The sequence below is a fragment of the Gallus gallus genome, chromosome Z, assembly GCF_016699485.2.
Source record: "Gallus gallus isolate bGalGal1 chromosome Z, bGalGal1.mat.broiler.GRCg7b, whole genome shotgun sequence".
Taxonomy (NCBI): Eukaryota; Metazoa; Chordata; class Aves; order Galliformes; family Phasianidae; genus Gallus; species Gallus gallus.
This window is the reverse complement of record NC_052572.1, coordinates 46,568,392-46,583,708: the sequence shown is the minus strand read 5'-3', so window position 1 is coordinate 46,583,708 and position 15,317 is coordinate 46,568,392. Positions and strand designations below refer to the sequence as shown.

At 38.1% G+C, this 15,317-nt stretch overlaps 1 protein-coding gene across 5 annotated transcripts in view; it reads right to left on the bottom strand.

The window, feature by feature from the left end:
• MCC (mutated in colorectal cancers) overlaps positions 1-15,317 on the bottom strand; it is a 199,242-nt gene that overhangs the window by 36,147 nt on the left and 147,778 nt on the right. For all 5 annotated transcript variants that reach the window (XM_413971.8, XM_040655698.2, XM_046905991.1 and 2 more), the window contains 4 exons: positions 11,429-11,635; positions 2,343-2,489; positions 1,977-2,066; positions 1,257-1,405 (listed from right to left, as the gene is read on the bottom strand). In XM_413971.8, the coding sequence (XP_413971.5) occupies positions 1,257-1,405; positions 1,977-2,066; positions 2,343-2,489; positions 11,429-11,635 (593 nt within the window). The remainder of the gene's footprint in view (positions 1-1,256; positions 1,406-1,976; positions 2,067-2,342; positions 2,490-11,428; positions 11,636-15,317) is intronic.

The window sequence follows — 15,317 nt, the reverse complement described above, 5'->3', positions numbered from 1 at the left end:
GTGCAATGTGTGGAAGTATATATGGATCCGGCAGCTGCCCCCTTTTTTGGAGTATTCAGAATAACCATCTTACTTAAATTACTGTATCTTCTGAAATACAAACTGAGTTTTCAGAGACATTAATCTCCAGAAGGCAATGGTCAAATGTCTCAGATCAGAACTTACTCATAATATTCTCCTCAATGAGGTCAACTCTAAAATTGAAAATAAGGCTTCAGAATACCAGTATTATTGATTATTCTCATTGCTGTGAGCCACAATACACATCAACATACCACAATGTATCATGACTAATCACAAGAGCTGGATATACAGTGAGACCAGATAATTCGGATCAGTGCCACCAACAACTCTGAAAGCACTGATTTCTTAACAAACAGAATAAAGAGAAGGGCTATTGCACTTTTATCAGTGATCGAAACAAAACCCTGAATTTCACAGATGTTAGATATTCCAGATGTCTCACCTCCTATTTCTTCTCTGATATCTCCTATAAGGACGTGCTCTGCACATAAAATTCGTTCAGTGCACATCAGAACAAACAAAAATAAAGAAAAAGAGTGCAGTAATACTGAAACATGACCTATAAATGAAAGAGATACTGCACTGATCAAACTAAATTTGAGGCAGCTGTGGGGAACAGAGAATGTTCAGGAACTCTGAGATGCAGTTCTCATGCTCCCAATCCACAGCTTTTTATTTTACGTTCCAATGGGTTACTGATGCATTGGTTTTCTTAGGGCTTCTGAAGGATATCAGCAGTTTGTTTTCTCCTACTGAAACCAGAATACTGCAATCTTTCTTCTGTAGCGAGAATGGAGCACTGTCACATCACCATATACCAGTACCTCTGTGGATACAGCTAATGCTTGAATTCAGCTTCTTCAGGACAAAACAAAGCAAGCCACTTCCACAATGGTAGAGAATAATTCATGGATATCCTTATTTCTAGAACTGATGTATTTCATGAAAAATAACATCATGTTTACTTGGCCAGCCATAGCAAAGGACACTGTACAGTCCGTACTTGCACAGATGAAGATGCCATGCTGACCATGGCACAAACAGAACTAACAGTCACCAAAAGAGTCCTTAGCAAATGATTCTATCTTCTCTACACTACATTTCATGTTCATTGCAGCAGCCAGAGTTGAGCTTGAACTGAAAGGTGAAATGCTCAGAAAAGAAAAAAAGCAGCAACTTGAAAAAATTAACAGTAAACAACACATTTGAGGACATCTAATTTTTCTCCTTACCTATTTAATCTCTCTGTCTCTACTTCAAACTCGCGGATTTTACTTTCAGAGATAGCAGATCCATGTGAATAAAGAGTCTGGAAGATTTCCTGGATGTTTGAGCAGTCTTGAAGGGAATGTGCCAAATGTTCAGCCACAGTACTAGACACCTGCACAGAGTAGTTAACAGATCACTGTGAACAGATAGCACTGGATTCCTCCTACAGACTGTCTTAATCGAGGGTGGAGTTTTCCTCACTGATATCAAGACAGTCATTATTCAGTTTTTACTGTGAATTTTATACTTGGTGGAATACTTATAAATTCTACTTTAAGAAGATATTTTGATTTAAAATTCTACCACCTAAAGGGTGAACAGCATTTCATCATAGATACAAAAAGCCTGAGCCACAAGCTATTTACTTCCTCAAAAGCTCAGGAAAACATCTGAGCCAAGTTCTACAGTGAAACAAACATTAACACACAGTAGCAACAGCACTGTGGATTTACAGTGGCATTACAAAACAGAACACAGTTCTCTGTTGATTTGGAATGCAACCAGTCTTTTCTCGAGGAGTAATATCCCCTGTTGAAATATTTTTTCTCTTATTAACTTTTAAAGTTTTTTTTTTTCCTCCAGTTACCTCAGATTTAAATTTAGAGAGAAAACAATGCTGCTTTAAATAAAACACAAGTCATCTTCAGAAGGTAACATGCACGCACATAATCATTAGTCCTTACCCCTATGCTGCTGATTTCCGATCCTAAGACAGGTCTGTCAGATGATGAAGACTCCGATCTCGTCTTTGACAACTTCACTCTTTCAGCAATCTAGAAGTCAGAATGCTGCACAACTTACAAAGGACCCATGAAGATTATACAAAATGAATTTGTTTACTAGCTGTATTTACAAACCCAAAATAGGCTACCATAAGGTTGACCCCCATATCAAATGCTCAAATTCCTGGGCCTACTTAGGACCCTGGAAAACTCTCTGGGGATCCTAGATATTTCCCAGTTAATAACATCCATGCACAGTGGCTGTGCAAAATGAAGTCTGCTTCACCTAGATAATAATAAGTATTATTGTAATCTGCAGTAGCTCACCTTGGCTATGGGAATGTCATTGCTACTACTGCTTGTGCTCAGCTCTCCTGTGCTGGGGTTAACCGGTCGATTTGCAGAAGTGAGACGACTTGGGCTGGATGGGCCAGTTGCCTGCACACTTTGCAAACGAGTTTGCAGCTCCCGAACCTACAATAAAACATAACGATAACTGGTCTTCCACTTTTATAGATTAAACTGTTCAGAGACTTTCTCACTGCCCAGACAAAGCTGACAGCTGCTGGCTTGAGCACAGACGTTGTGTTTTGTCCTGTGGTGGCCGCAGACTTTTCATACGGGGAGAAGACATATGAAGGTTGTTTTAATATTCCATTAGGTTTTTTAAACTATCTGTTGAGGATATATGCAAACGTAATAGTGTAATTATGTTTCAGCTTGTTTCTTACAAGCCCTTCAGTGCAGCAACACCACCTGTATTATCCTCTCTGGGGGTGAAGTTAATGCTCTAGCCTTAGATTGTGATAACTAAACAGAAAACAAAGATCCTGCTGTTAGTGGAAAGCTCCAGTGCTGGAAGAAGCTCTTGACATAAAAATACTACAGGATGACTATCGTATTTTAAAGATCAACAAATTCAGATCTTAATAATGGTTTTGAAAGCATGATTAAGTGGAACAACCAAACAGTAAGTACTGTATGAGAGTCCTCTGCAAAACGCTGCACAGTCCTCACAGCACATCAGATATTTGTACAACTGACATTGAAAGAGCTTCAGGACCTGAGGGGGGAAGAAGACAGACATGCAAGAGCCAAGCTGCATTGCTGAGCAAAAGATTATAGTGCTTACTTTGGAATAATTTTAACAAGGAATAAATGGTTTGCTTAACAACAATTATGACACAAAATAAAGTGACTTGAGCTAATTTTTCCTACAGGACAAGCATCCTGGTTAAAAACAAAGAGTGGGAGATGAGAGAAGGGGGTGGAAATCACATGGAGAGGAAGGTTCCCTGAATGCAGAATGTTTACTTTAATATGCAGGCTTCTGCATGGATTATACTAAAACTGCTCACAACAGAACTTGAGAAATTTTACTTGTGAAATTTAAGACTAGTAATTAAGAAGAGCTCAGTGAACTTCACAACCTCTTGAAGCAAGAAATGCAACTTTGATACCTATTCTGTAAGAAAGGTGAGATTTCCAAATAAATGTAACGTCTTACATCAATGACTGATTAAGCAAGCAGAACTTCCACAGCCAGAAAATATAAAAATTGAGTCACAATAAAGGTTTGGGCCTCCTTCTGCTTTAGGCTTACCAAATGCACTCATTAACCTCTGTTTGAAGGAGTGGCATTCAGCATGTTCTCAGCACAACATGCACAGATCCGTTCAAGGTACTGCACAGAGGAAAAAGTTCAAGCTAGAACTCTTTCCAGTCAACAAGGCATTATCTTATGTCTCTTAATCCCCTGCAGCCTGCTCCTATGTCCCTGAAGAGTTCACCTGCCTCTGCCTCAGATGCTACACAAATTGAAGGTCAGGTTGTCTGAGGACTTGCTGTCAAAACAACAGAATTTTTAGGTAGGTGCAAATCACAAGGAGGAAAGGAAAAAAAAAAATTCTTTACATAGCAGTTTAGAACAATTGCATATTACTAATAACAGGATGTAGGTGGCAACAAAAGGAGTACATGAAGGCTAACTGTACTCATAACTTCCCTGTTCAGTCATAGAGGAATGCACAATTTGAATTACACAGTGTGAACAAAAATAGCTCCTTTGATCTCTCTGTTGAAAAGGGTGAAGTATGAAACACCTTTAAGGAAAGTTCCAATGTTTCAAGGAGCTTTGTTGAACAATGAACATGAGTACTTGCCCCACAGTTATACATCTTAAGTATAATTGTTGTAATGAGAGTTAAATGAGCAGAGTATATGAAATGTACATTTAAAGCATATATCTTCCTAATATTTGCAGCTGAGGCTTCCCACATCTAATAATACATGCACAAGTCCAATGTGGGTACAGCTGCACTAATACAAATCTTACGGACAGGAGTGCTGTACTAATGCAAACCAATTATTTTAGCCCACTGATATGCTTAAAACTGAAATAAATCTTGCGGGGGTGTTTGTCCTTGCAGATGAGGTATGCCAGTACAGAGAGGATTTGTACTGTTTGGCATTAGCACTGAAGAGAAAGAGGCAACCCCAAAACTTAATTAAATCAAAATCACATGTATTACTATTTCTTTAACTTGTGCTATTCCAACGTAATTTCTCCGCCACAATGTCCAACTTAGAAAATGCTAAAATATTTACCTATGCCCAAAAGCTAGTACTGGAAGATTTAACTCCAAAATAAATGATACTCAAATATTCTAATGGCAACCAGGAAGTGTTAAGGTTGCTTAAAAGGCTATGTAACTGTTTACTCCAAAATTCAAAGCACCTTACGCATTGTCAATACTATATAAAACTCAAATGCAAATAGTTTTCCTATATTTTATCTTTTATTACTGAGTAGTAATTATCATCCACAATTAAAGAGGCAACTATTCTTATAGATCCGTAAAACAAGATTTGTAACAGAAAGAAAAATGAAGACAGCTAAGACTACAGCCAGGCAAAGCTTTGGTCATAAGAGCAGTTATAAAAGAAAACACAGCATGGTGCATTTATCAATCTATGCAAGTCACTGCTTTAATACCACATCACAGAAGCAACCACAACTTAAGAAGGCATGAATAAGATGTCTGCTTTCTTGATGCATTTACTGATTCAGGCCATCATGTGAGAAATTACACACTGAATTAACTGCTACAAATAAATGTGCTAATTTTAGCAACACTGAGTACTAGGTGATAATTCTGCACAGAATAACAGTATTAGTTTGTCTTACCTGCAAAATCACTAGCCTCACAATCCACACATTCATTGAGTCAGGATCTCATGATGGGGTGATTCACCCACCAGACTACCCAGAAGCAGCTCAGGTAACAATTTCTGGACACCAAAACCTTACCCATAAATACAGCAGTATATACCAACTCCTCAGAATGTACTATGTCACACTAGCAGTAATTCTATACTATATTCTATAGAAATTAAATGAAGACCAAAGAACAGGAACCAAAGGGGGGAAAAAAAGAGTTTAAAAGAAGCAGTGTCTTGTCTGGATTGGTGAATGCATGAGTTAATGAAAGGACTAGCTGAGAAAGCATGGCTAAAAATTGTCGGATCGCCACATCTTCCATCTTCAATCTTGTCACCATTACAATAACAAAGTACTCTGAAGATTACTTGTATCAGTAGATAGGAGGTAACTACAATACTGCATGTGAGACACAATAAACACTGGGAAATGGGTGAGAGAAGAACAGAAGATCTTACAGGAAATGAGCAACAAAGTTGGAAAAATCCAATGAACTGTCAATGGTTTATGGGCTGGTTCAGCCCAGTTCCGTGACTAATGGGGCAGGGGAACCCACGGACCCGTGCCCTGGGAGAGGTGAAAAGTGGAAAAGGGAAAGGGCAGGGAGATGGGCCTAAAAACAAAACAGTGACAACAATGTCATTAAACTTCAGAGAAACTGATAGTTACCAAGGTAAGTCAAGAACAAACATTTTCTGAAGTAACTGATATAAACTTACATAACTTCCAATTTTATGTATTATTTTTCTGTGCTCAGCCGCAATTGTTCAGTCATTTTTTTAAAACTTTATTTGAATGCTGAGAATTGGAGTAGGAAATAAGGGAAAAAGCAAAATTTGTTGCGAGTGCCCTATAAACGAAATAAAAAGGGAGCAAAGAAAGGATAAAAAAAAAGGGGCTGACGTGCTACCGAAATGTTGGACTTAGGAAAGACTTCGTAACTGATTAAGAAGCAACTGGGACTTGACCGCAGAAATGAAGAGCACATTATAAGAACTACTGTAGTGGAACATGCTTGTTGTCTATAATCACGAGTCTAAGAAGCTTATTTCTACTCTTTGTATTTTACACTTGCATACTCATAACATGATGATTTCTTAACACAATCTAAGGAGAAAGCACAGATACAAACTGCTTGTTTTTCTGATTTCCATATTCAAAGGACACCAGCTGCATTTGTTCTTAAACACAATACGAGGCATGCATGAGATTCTTTTCATTCTACCCTACTTGTGACCCATCTCCTTCACCATTCATCCGTCATCTCCGTCACCTTCATCCTCATACCCCTTCCATAATAACATGGGATTTTTTCCCCAGCATTATAACAGCACTTCAATTTTTTTTCCTGTTATTAATTAAATTTTTATCCTGTTATAATGAAGGAGGGTGAAGGTAAACAACAACAAAGTACAGGAAGTTAACCCCTCTCTCACTTTCCATTTTATTCATGCTTACTACAGATTTGTGGGAAGAGAATGGTCAGTACCAGGACCAAGAAGCCTGATTTGCTACAGACCTGCTTTTGTGGTTGACTGAATACAGTAGTCTTGAACTGCCATCAGCTTACATCATAACAGATGTATTTCCCAGTACTTTTCAGGGCAATCTCCTCAATGAATTCTCTGGAGCTGAATCAGCTCAGATCTGTCATCATCAGCTAAGACACATTCTGTAAATGCCCTGCCTCCTATAAAAAGGGATGAACTTACAAGAAATGTGAAAGAATTTAACTGTCACTGGAAGCCAGTCCTCAGCCAGGACTGAAAATAAATCCACACTCTGAAAAATTCCTTTGAACAGAGAAAAAGAACACAGAGACACATTCATCTATGCGAGGTGTGCTATCAAGGTTTATACATAGAGGCATTTTAAGTAGCAGGAGAAGCTGCAGTGCTCTGGGTTATATGTTACCAAGTCATTTACAGCCTTTGGCACCTTTCAGACAGGAGTCCCTCACACAGTGCTTCTTGCTGAAGAAGTATCTGGGTGCTGCACCTCTATAAAGGATGCAAAGCAAAGAAAACTAAGGATGTGACACTGGACATGAAGACTGGATTCTGAGCATTCTGATCCAGGCAAGAGTACAGCTGGAAACAAACTTAAGTGAGGGCAGTCAGCTTATCTCAGGCTTTTCCTCATTTAGTTTTGGATTAACCACTAAGTATTGTCATACAAATTTGGAAAAAGAGGCAAAGGTCTACCTTCTTAATAACAGAGATATTCCTGTGTAAACAAATAACATGCATCTGAATAAGGTGCAGAACTGAAAACAGGTTTTGACTACTACTGCACATTTCCACACGCCAAGAGACAAGGTGACAGAATAGCTCAAGGACCACTTTATGCTGTGTAAGATTATAACAACCTCTAAGGGCCCATAACTTACTGGGGCTTTGTTAATGTGAGGGACAGCACATTAAAACTACAGTTTTCTAATTCACTGTAGGTTATATTTTCTTTAAGGTCTTAAGTTAAAGACAGCTAAAATGTTAGGTCTGCACTTTCTGGTTAGTTTGGTGAGCTTGAAGCAGATACATTAAAGAAATCATCACAACTGAAAGCATTTGATTAACTGCACTAGTTTGTTTGGTTTTTTTTTTCCCCATCAACAAAAACTCTTATCTTTTATTCTACAGTCATGATGAAGGTTACATACTATATGTTGCACATCATTGCACATCTGACTCACCTAGTACATATAAGAGGTTCTGTGTAAGAATACAAATACTAATTCTACTATTGTTTAAGCCTGCTGTAACACACAGTAGGTTTAAATTGCACGGCTCTGATTCCAGTTTGATGCTAATATTATTTCCGTGAGCTGGTACAGAAGTTCCTCTGCATTTCATTTTATCACTACTCTGAATCCAGTAATATAACCATGTTTTTAATATAACCATGTTTTCAGTGCTCTGACTAGCCCAGACTTAAACAAATGTTATTTTTAATATGGGAATATCACACAGTGGTAAAATAAAATTCGGTGTTACGAAATTAGCTACAGTGCAGGCACCCTACAGAAATACAGATCACCTCATTTACTAAAGACCCATGAGAAACACACTCATCATGTATGTTGTTTCATAGCTACTGCTCTAGAAAGCAGCACAATCTGTTAACCGAGCACATTAAATACCTAATTAAATTAAATCTCCAACCAGCCTGAGAAAAACGTATTGAAAGCACTCTGCCTGATTACAGACATTGGTCTAAAGTAACAGACCTATTGATCTGGTCAACTTCAGCTTACTCGCTTAAATTTAATTTGAGAACAATAACTAAATTTTTGTTGGATCTCCTTCTCTGCTCTCCAGGGAAATAAACTGGAGTGACTCTGAGTTCAGCTGGCATACAGCAAATATTTAACAGGTCAAACAAAATATTTGCTGTTGCAACTATGGACACAAAGTTACACAGTGCTGCTGATAAAGTCATATGCCATTAACACATTTCCCATTTGTTCTTCAAGTTCAGGGTGATACTAAAAAACATATTTCAATGAAGTCCTCTAAAGGTGCAAACTAAATGAAAACAACTGAAAAAACCTGCCACCTGTGCCTGAACATGGTTATGTGCCAACCCAGCATTAATTCTTTATCTACCAGAAAGTTAGGGCAAGATATCTATCCCATTTGTACAAGAAGAACCTCCTTAGTTAATAAATAAATAAATGAACACTTACACTAAACTGGCTTGTCATACAGTAGAGACAGCTAAAAATCCTCACAGAGCATCTCAAGAGTCACCATCTCCACACACAACAGACTGTCCAGTCAGTAGTGATGCACTGCTACCACCAGCTGTGCCAGCCGCTTTCACCACACACACAGGTTGGAGGTCTCAAATCCTCTGCCCACTAGAGATGCTTCTGTAGTGGACACATATCATTGACAGATGCAGCATCCACGCTAACAGTTCAAAGAGACAGACCAACAACTATCAGATCAACGTTAACACACTGCCCTTCCATTCCTGGGCCTACGGAAACAGTCCATATATTTCATAATATGACCAATACTTGTATCTCCACAAATGCTTGGGAATTCCAATACAGGACAAACATTTCAAGCATCATCCACATTCACAGAATTAGACATCATTTTCTCATCACCTAACCCAGCCCTCTGCTCTTGTGGCATCCAGACAAACCGCCACAGTTTTACACAGGTAATTAAGCTACCACTAGAATTAAAGCTGCTGTATTAACTGGGCCAATTAAAAGCATGCCGTTTTGCTCGTCTTTGGACACAATCCCAACATTGTCATTTTGATCACTATCTACAGTTTTTCATCATACAAACACATCATCAGTATTGTAAGCTCTATTTTTAAAGTAGCCTCTATCCTTACTCATTTCTCTCTTCAGAACCACAGCTCTCTTGTGTTAGACACCTCATAGTCTAATTTCTACTTAATTAGCCTAATGCAGTTATAAATAGTTTATATTAATTCTTTTCTTGCTCTAGTTTTGTCTGTGAGCTTGAATAGCAGTTAGCTCCCGTTCTTACTTACTTTCTCCAGCACTCATGAGAAATGAAATATGGATTTTGCTCTGCCAGGTTCAACAAGGCAGTCTCTTTCACAGTCACTTCTCCAAGTAATCTCTCAATTTTAAGATTCTCTTCTACACCTTTTTTGACAATTTAACCTAAATCTATTTATGCATAGAAAATAAGAATTACATAAAATACTCCGGATCAGATCTCACCACTTCTAACATAAAGTATAATAATCTTTCCAATCTCTACCGGAAAAATCTGACCTGGTAGACCATAAGACAGCATTCGCTGCCATGCACAAATGTCTCACAGGATAATCCCACTGAGTACAAACAACAATTCTTCTTTTTCTTTCTTTTTTCTTTTTTTAAACTGAAGAACTCCTGGTTATCATAATTTTTTTTTTTTTATCTGGCTTTTAAGCACATGAATTTACACTCCATTTTCTACTAATTCCATCCTCAGAAACATGTATTTTTTCCTTGTATGATATCCCAATACTGGTCTGCATCATCTGTAATCTCAGTAACTGCATTTCCGTACGCAGATTTCACAAGCACACACTTCTCTTCCCACTCCCCATAAAAACCCTACAATAGTTTACCAAATGCGTAAGTACTACTTTTATAGCTAAAGAGGAGACTATTATCTCTATTTGAAAAAAAACAAGGCCAAAAAAATCAGGACTGAAACCAATTTACACTCTCGGCATATAACAGAAATAAATTTTACAAAACAAAAATTGGAAATGATCTTGTTTAATGTAATAGGAGATTGTTGCCCTTCCCTCATAATATGTGGCATTTTTAGTGCTAAAAGATGCGAGAGGATTTTGTAAAGGTAATTTCAATCCTGGTATTTGAAAACTGGTGCCGCTTCATGCTGAAATGGTACAGGAACTACAGAACAGTGTTGTTTGAGCAACACAGTGCTTGCACAGAGAGTTGCTCTGCTGTCACTAGGTGAACAATAACACTTTAATTTTAACAACGTACAGTGGTCTAAGCTGCTACTCAAATTGAGCATAAACTGTAAACAGATGTTTTTAATTAGAACATTGTTTTATACCTTGCAGATTAAGTTAACTCATTTTAAAAGTAACAGGTATTCAGGTCACACTGTCTTGATCTATTTTTTTGTAAACAAATTTTCAGATTTCTTACTTCAGACTTCACACAAAGCACAAAGTCATTATCTGACACTGCAGCACCATAAAACATAGACACAGAAACAGAACATGGCTGGGTCTCTGCATTGTTCAGTTTAGAGAACTATTACCTGGTGACAGGAATCCTGTTCTTTTTCTTTCGCCTAATCACAAATTGAATTTCCATCAAAAACAAAGCAATATTTGTTGTTAACAGGAAAAAACATGCCTCACAGGAAAATCCAGTAAATGAACATCTGCTTTCTCTATGGACAAGTTACATATGCTCCAAGGGAGATGAACATCAGAATTCCTGCTAACACACTTTCTGATTTCAGGTCAACTGCTTATCACATATGCTCCTTCAGTAATGCCCAATTTTGTCCTAGCTCCGTCACTTACACACCTCAGCTTTAAAAACAGAAAACCCTAAAGCCCATACAGGAAGATGTTTTCACGACAAAATTACTCAGGAGGACTCAGTTTTCCCCTGAAACACAGAGTAATCTATGCACTGTATATGCATACAGTTCTAAGGCTTTACCCTTCTACGCAGTCTGTCCCTTTCTTCACGAACAGCGTTCATAGTGGCCTTGGTCCTGTTCAGCTCCTCCTCTTTGCTACAGAGCATGGCAGTGAGGCTCTCATTTTCTTCCCGCAAGCCAGCAAGTTCCTTTTCCCATCGAGATCTCTCTTCAGACAGATTTGGATAAAGGTCACGTCCTAAGACACCCTCAATCTCTTCTACTGTCTGAAAAAATATAGTCATAAAAAAAGGAAGAAGTAAATTAACTGAACAAGATTAATGGTACACAAAACAGAAGTGTGAAACAAGCAACTATATAATTATGTGTACACACCCAAAGCCGCAACACCATTATTCAGTTTCTTTTGCTTGTTATTAGGGATAACCATTCTATTAAAATATTTCATGCTGACCCACAGTAAAGCAAAGGTATGTTTTAAATGCAAATTGGTTCTACTATTTTTGTAATACCCAGAAGTGACAGCAGTCCTTGTAAATTCATCTCAAAACATTTTAAAACAAATTAATGACTACCTGCCATAGGGAAGCAATGCACTGGTTGTATCCCTGCCTGGGTAACACTCAGGAAGCAGCAGCCAGCGCATGGGCTGTGGTGCACAGGCACGGGGCCTTTCTGAATGCTAAACCAGTCCCACAAAAAGGGCGAGAGAAAGAGTAAAAAAAGAAAAGACTCTTGGTTCCCCACAATCCTGAGTGCATTCTTCCTTACAGGGAACAGAGAAATAAATCAGAAGACTTTACAGCCCTTCTACTATCTAAAAAGGCTGGTTTTCTGTGGGACATAATTCATTCCAGCATTTCCCGCCCTGACCCCTCCCTTGCTCAGAACTACGACCTATAGGCACCACTGAGTACAGAAGAGATGGAGCAGCTTCCACACGCTGGAACTGAACTATATGCACACACTACTACCAAAGGAACACTACTGTGAATGAACCGTCAGTCCAATTGGTCATTCAAGTCTTAAAACACAGCACAACGAGTGTCAGACTTCTTCTAAGCAGCTCTTACACTGCTATGCAATCAACATGTACTTTGCCTGTGTTAAATGTATTTACTTATCCAAGATGTTTGAGAAAAAAAAAAGTAAAAGAATCAAATGTGTTTGAATCTCTTAAATCAGTCTATGTTAATATGTTAACAATAGATATGGAACATAAATGACTGGATTACACAACTAGCAACAGAGAAGTTTTACTTCAGTGGACTTTCCAAGAGAACGTATTAACCAAAGACTGTGCTTTCATGTTTAATTTGTAAGATCAGTTACTCATATACCAAGGTAAAAATAGCCCAGCTGTTTTATACAAAAAGGATTTGATTTCTGTATATAACAAAAATGACTAGAAGTTTACATTCTTAACCTGGGAAGGAATAAAAGGCTCAGTTAAAGCACAGCTGAAAAGGACAAGTCAAGTGGAAAACAAAACTTTTTTTTCTGCAACAAATCCTCCCACTGTTTCCAGAAGAGGGACACTGTGGTATCAGTGACATACCATTACTTGGTCATGATAAAAAAAAGTGGTTATTTGTGGTTATTAATACATTAATTTTAACTACTTTCTGGGCATATCAAGGTTCCTCAGTGGAATGAAAAAGGAAATAAACTTTGTAACAAGTTGAAATTCAGAGTACAAGCCGCTGTGGAAGAAGTAGGGTCAACATTTTTGTGATCAGATTCTGCCCACCTTTTTAAATTCCATTTCAACTCTCCTCCATAAAGCCGCAATGCAGTTAGACTAATAAATATAAAACTCAACTGACAGAGTATCTGAATTATTACTCTGCTTACATACTTGTTAGTAAGTTTCAATTAACTTCTTAAAAAGCAGTGTGTTGCATTATCTCTATCAGACAGAAGTTATTCCTCCCCTATATTACTTCAGACCTACATGTCTCAAGCGAACTTCATGCAGTGATAGCATTAGCACAGGTCTAAGAGCGATACTGAAGGCTCCCCTACAATCCTTAACAAGGCAGATGGACACTTCTGCTTGCTCCTGTGCTCCCTCATTTTGATGTGACCAATATCCGTTTGCTGACTAAATTACTGCCAGAGTTCTCTGGTTTGACAACCAACATGCTACATATTCCACATAAGTAAGCCATGTATGCTGCACATGGATATATCTGCCCAAACATCGTGCTGTTTATTTTTCTTCAAAGCAGTGTAACAGAGCAGTTTTAACAGGCATTTTGCTGAAAAACAAATAAATTCAGGTGTAATTTAACAGACTGAATTAACAGACTGATTTCACAGACTGGATTAGATGAAATGTTCTGAGCACAGGGCAGGAAGTCATATGGTAATTCTAGTGCTATCTCTGATGTGGTTATCAATACTCTTTGCCTTGCTTTTCTTACAACATGTGTTCTGTGTTACAGGTATGACAGCAGATAATATCAGCAAGTATCAGGTTTAAAAGATGCAAAAAGCCGCATCTTCTCACAGGGTGTAACTTCAGGGTAGAATTTATTCCTGCTAGAATTTATGGAGGCCAAACATTCAGATAGGTTTTAAAAACATAAGATACAAACACAGAAGAAAACTATACTATAGACTATGAAACATGAAAACAACCTTTTGCTGCAGATGTTCCTAACCTCATCTTGCTGGAAACATCTCTGAAGTAAGGAGAAGGACATGTGTAGCATGGAAACAGTTTTTCCACTGACATCTGCCACCAGGCAGGATAGGCTTTCAGTTCAACCCAATATAGCTACCATATTCAAAGTAGTTACTGTTAGGAAATATTTACAACTTTTTCAACTACCAGAGTTTGCTTTTTACTTTTCAAAACATCAGCCTATTCTAAAGAAATTTTCTTAAACAAATGACAGATCTGTAACTGTTCAGGAAGCAGGAAAGGAGAAACAACCTGCAGCTATGGATGGAATTACAGGCAAGGGACCTCAACGTATAGGTACTGATGAATTAAGCACATCAGTGACACGTTTCCCAAGATCACAATCAGGGAATGACAGAAAGATTCTTACCTTCTGAAAGGTTAATATCCTTCGCATGCTATCACTGGCCTAACACAAACAATTCCAGGCTCTACAGAACAGGCAGCAGGGAAAAGTTTCCCCTCATGGTCCAACAAGGACTATGCAGTATGTAGAGACCATGTGAAAAGAGAAAAATTCTACTTTGTAACAGGAAGAAGCTGCCAACAGTTACTCAAAATGACAAAAGCTTCACTGCATTTAATTAGAATCAACAGTAAGTAATGGAATTAAAACAAAAAAAGCCTGAGAATGCAGCTTATAGCAGCTATTTTGATATCCACTTCCTGTAAAATTCTCACATCTTCTTAATTCAGAGACCTCTGTGTATTACACTACAATCTCTGCCTGTTTTCCAAGATCCCCAATCTCTCTCTTCATGAGTACATACCTCTGAGAACACTTAGTCCTAAAACTCCAGAAAATGCTCAACAACATTCAAAGTATTGATCCTAATCCTCTGAGACACTCAATAAGCTGCTTTAAGACCATTCCCAAGATACACAGGAGTCAGACTGTCTCTCACACATACCCATTCTCCAAACTTCTACTCAACATTGATTTCTTTACAGGCAATTACATTCCTCAAGAACCATCAGGAGCAGAGGAGACCTTTCCCAGCAGCGTGCCAAATGCCTGCCTCAGCAGTTTAGAGCTGTCATAGGCTTCCCTCAAAAGCAAAGTGTTAATACATTTGTTGTTATATAACTGAGTCCCTGATGCTTCTCCACCTGACACAATAAACGTGTTCGCCTCTTTCTCCATACATGACACCCTACTACTCCATTGCTTTCAGGTTCTGAATTACAATCCCATTACGTGTCAGATCAGGCATTCCTTTTTATTGTTACCTTAAATGCATAATAAAACCAAGAAACAC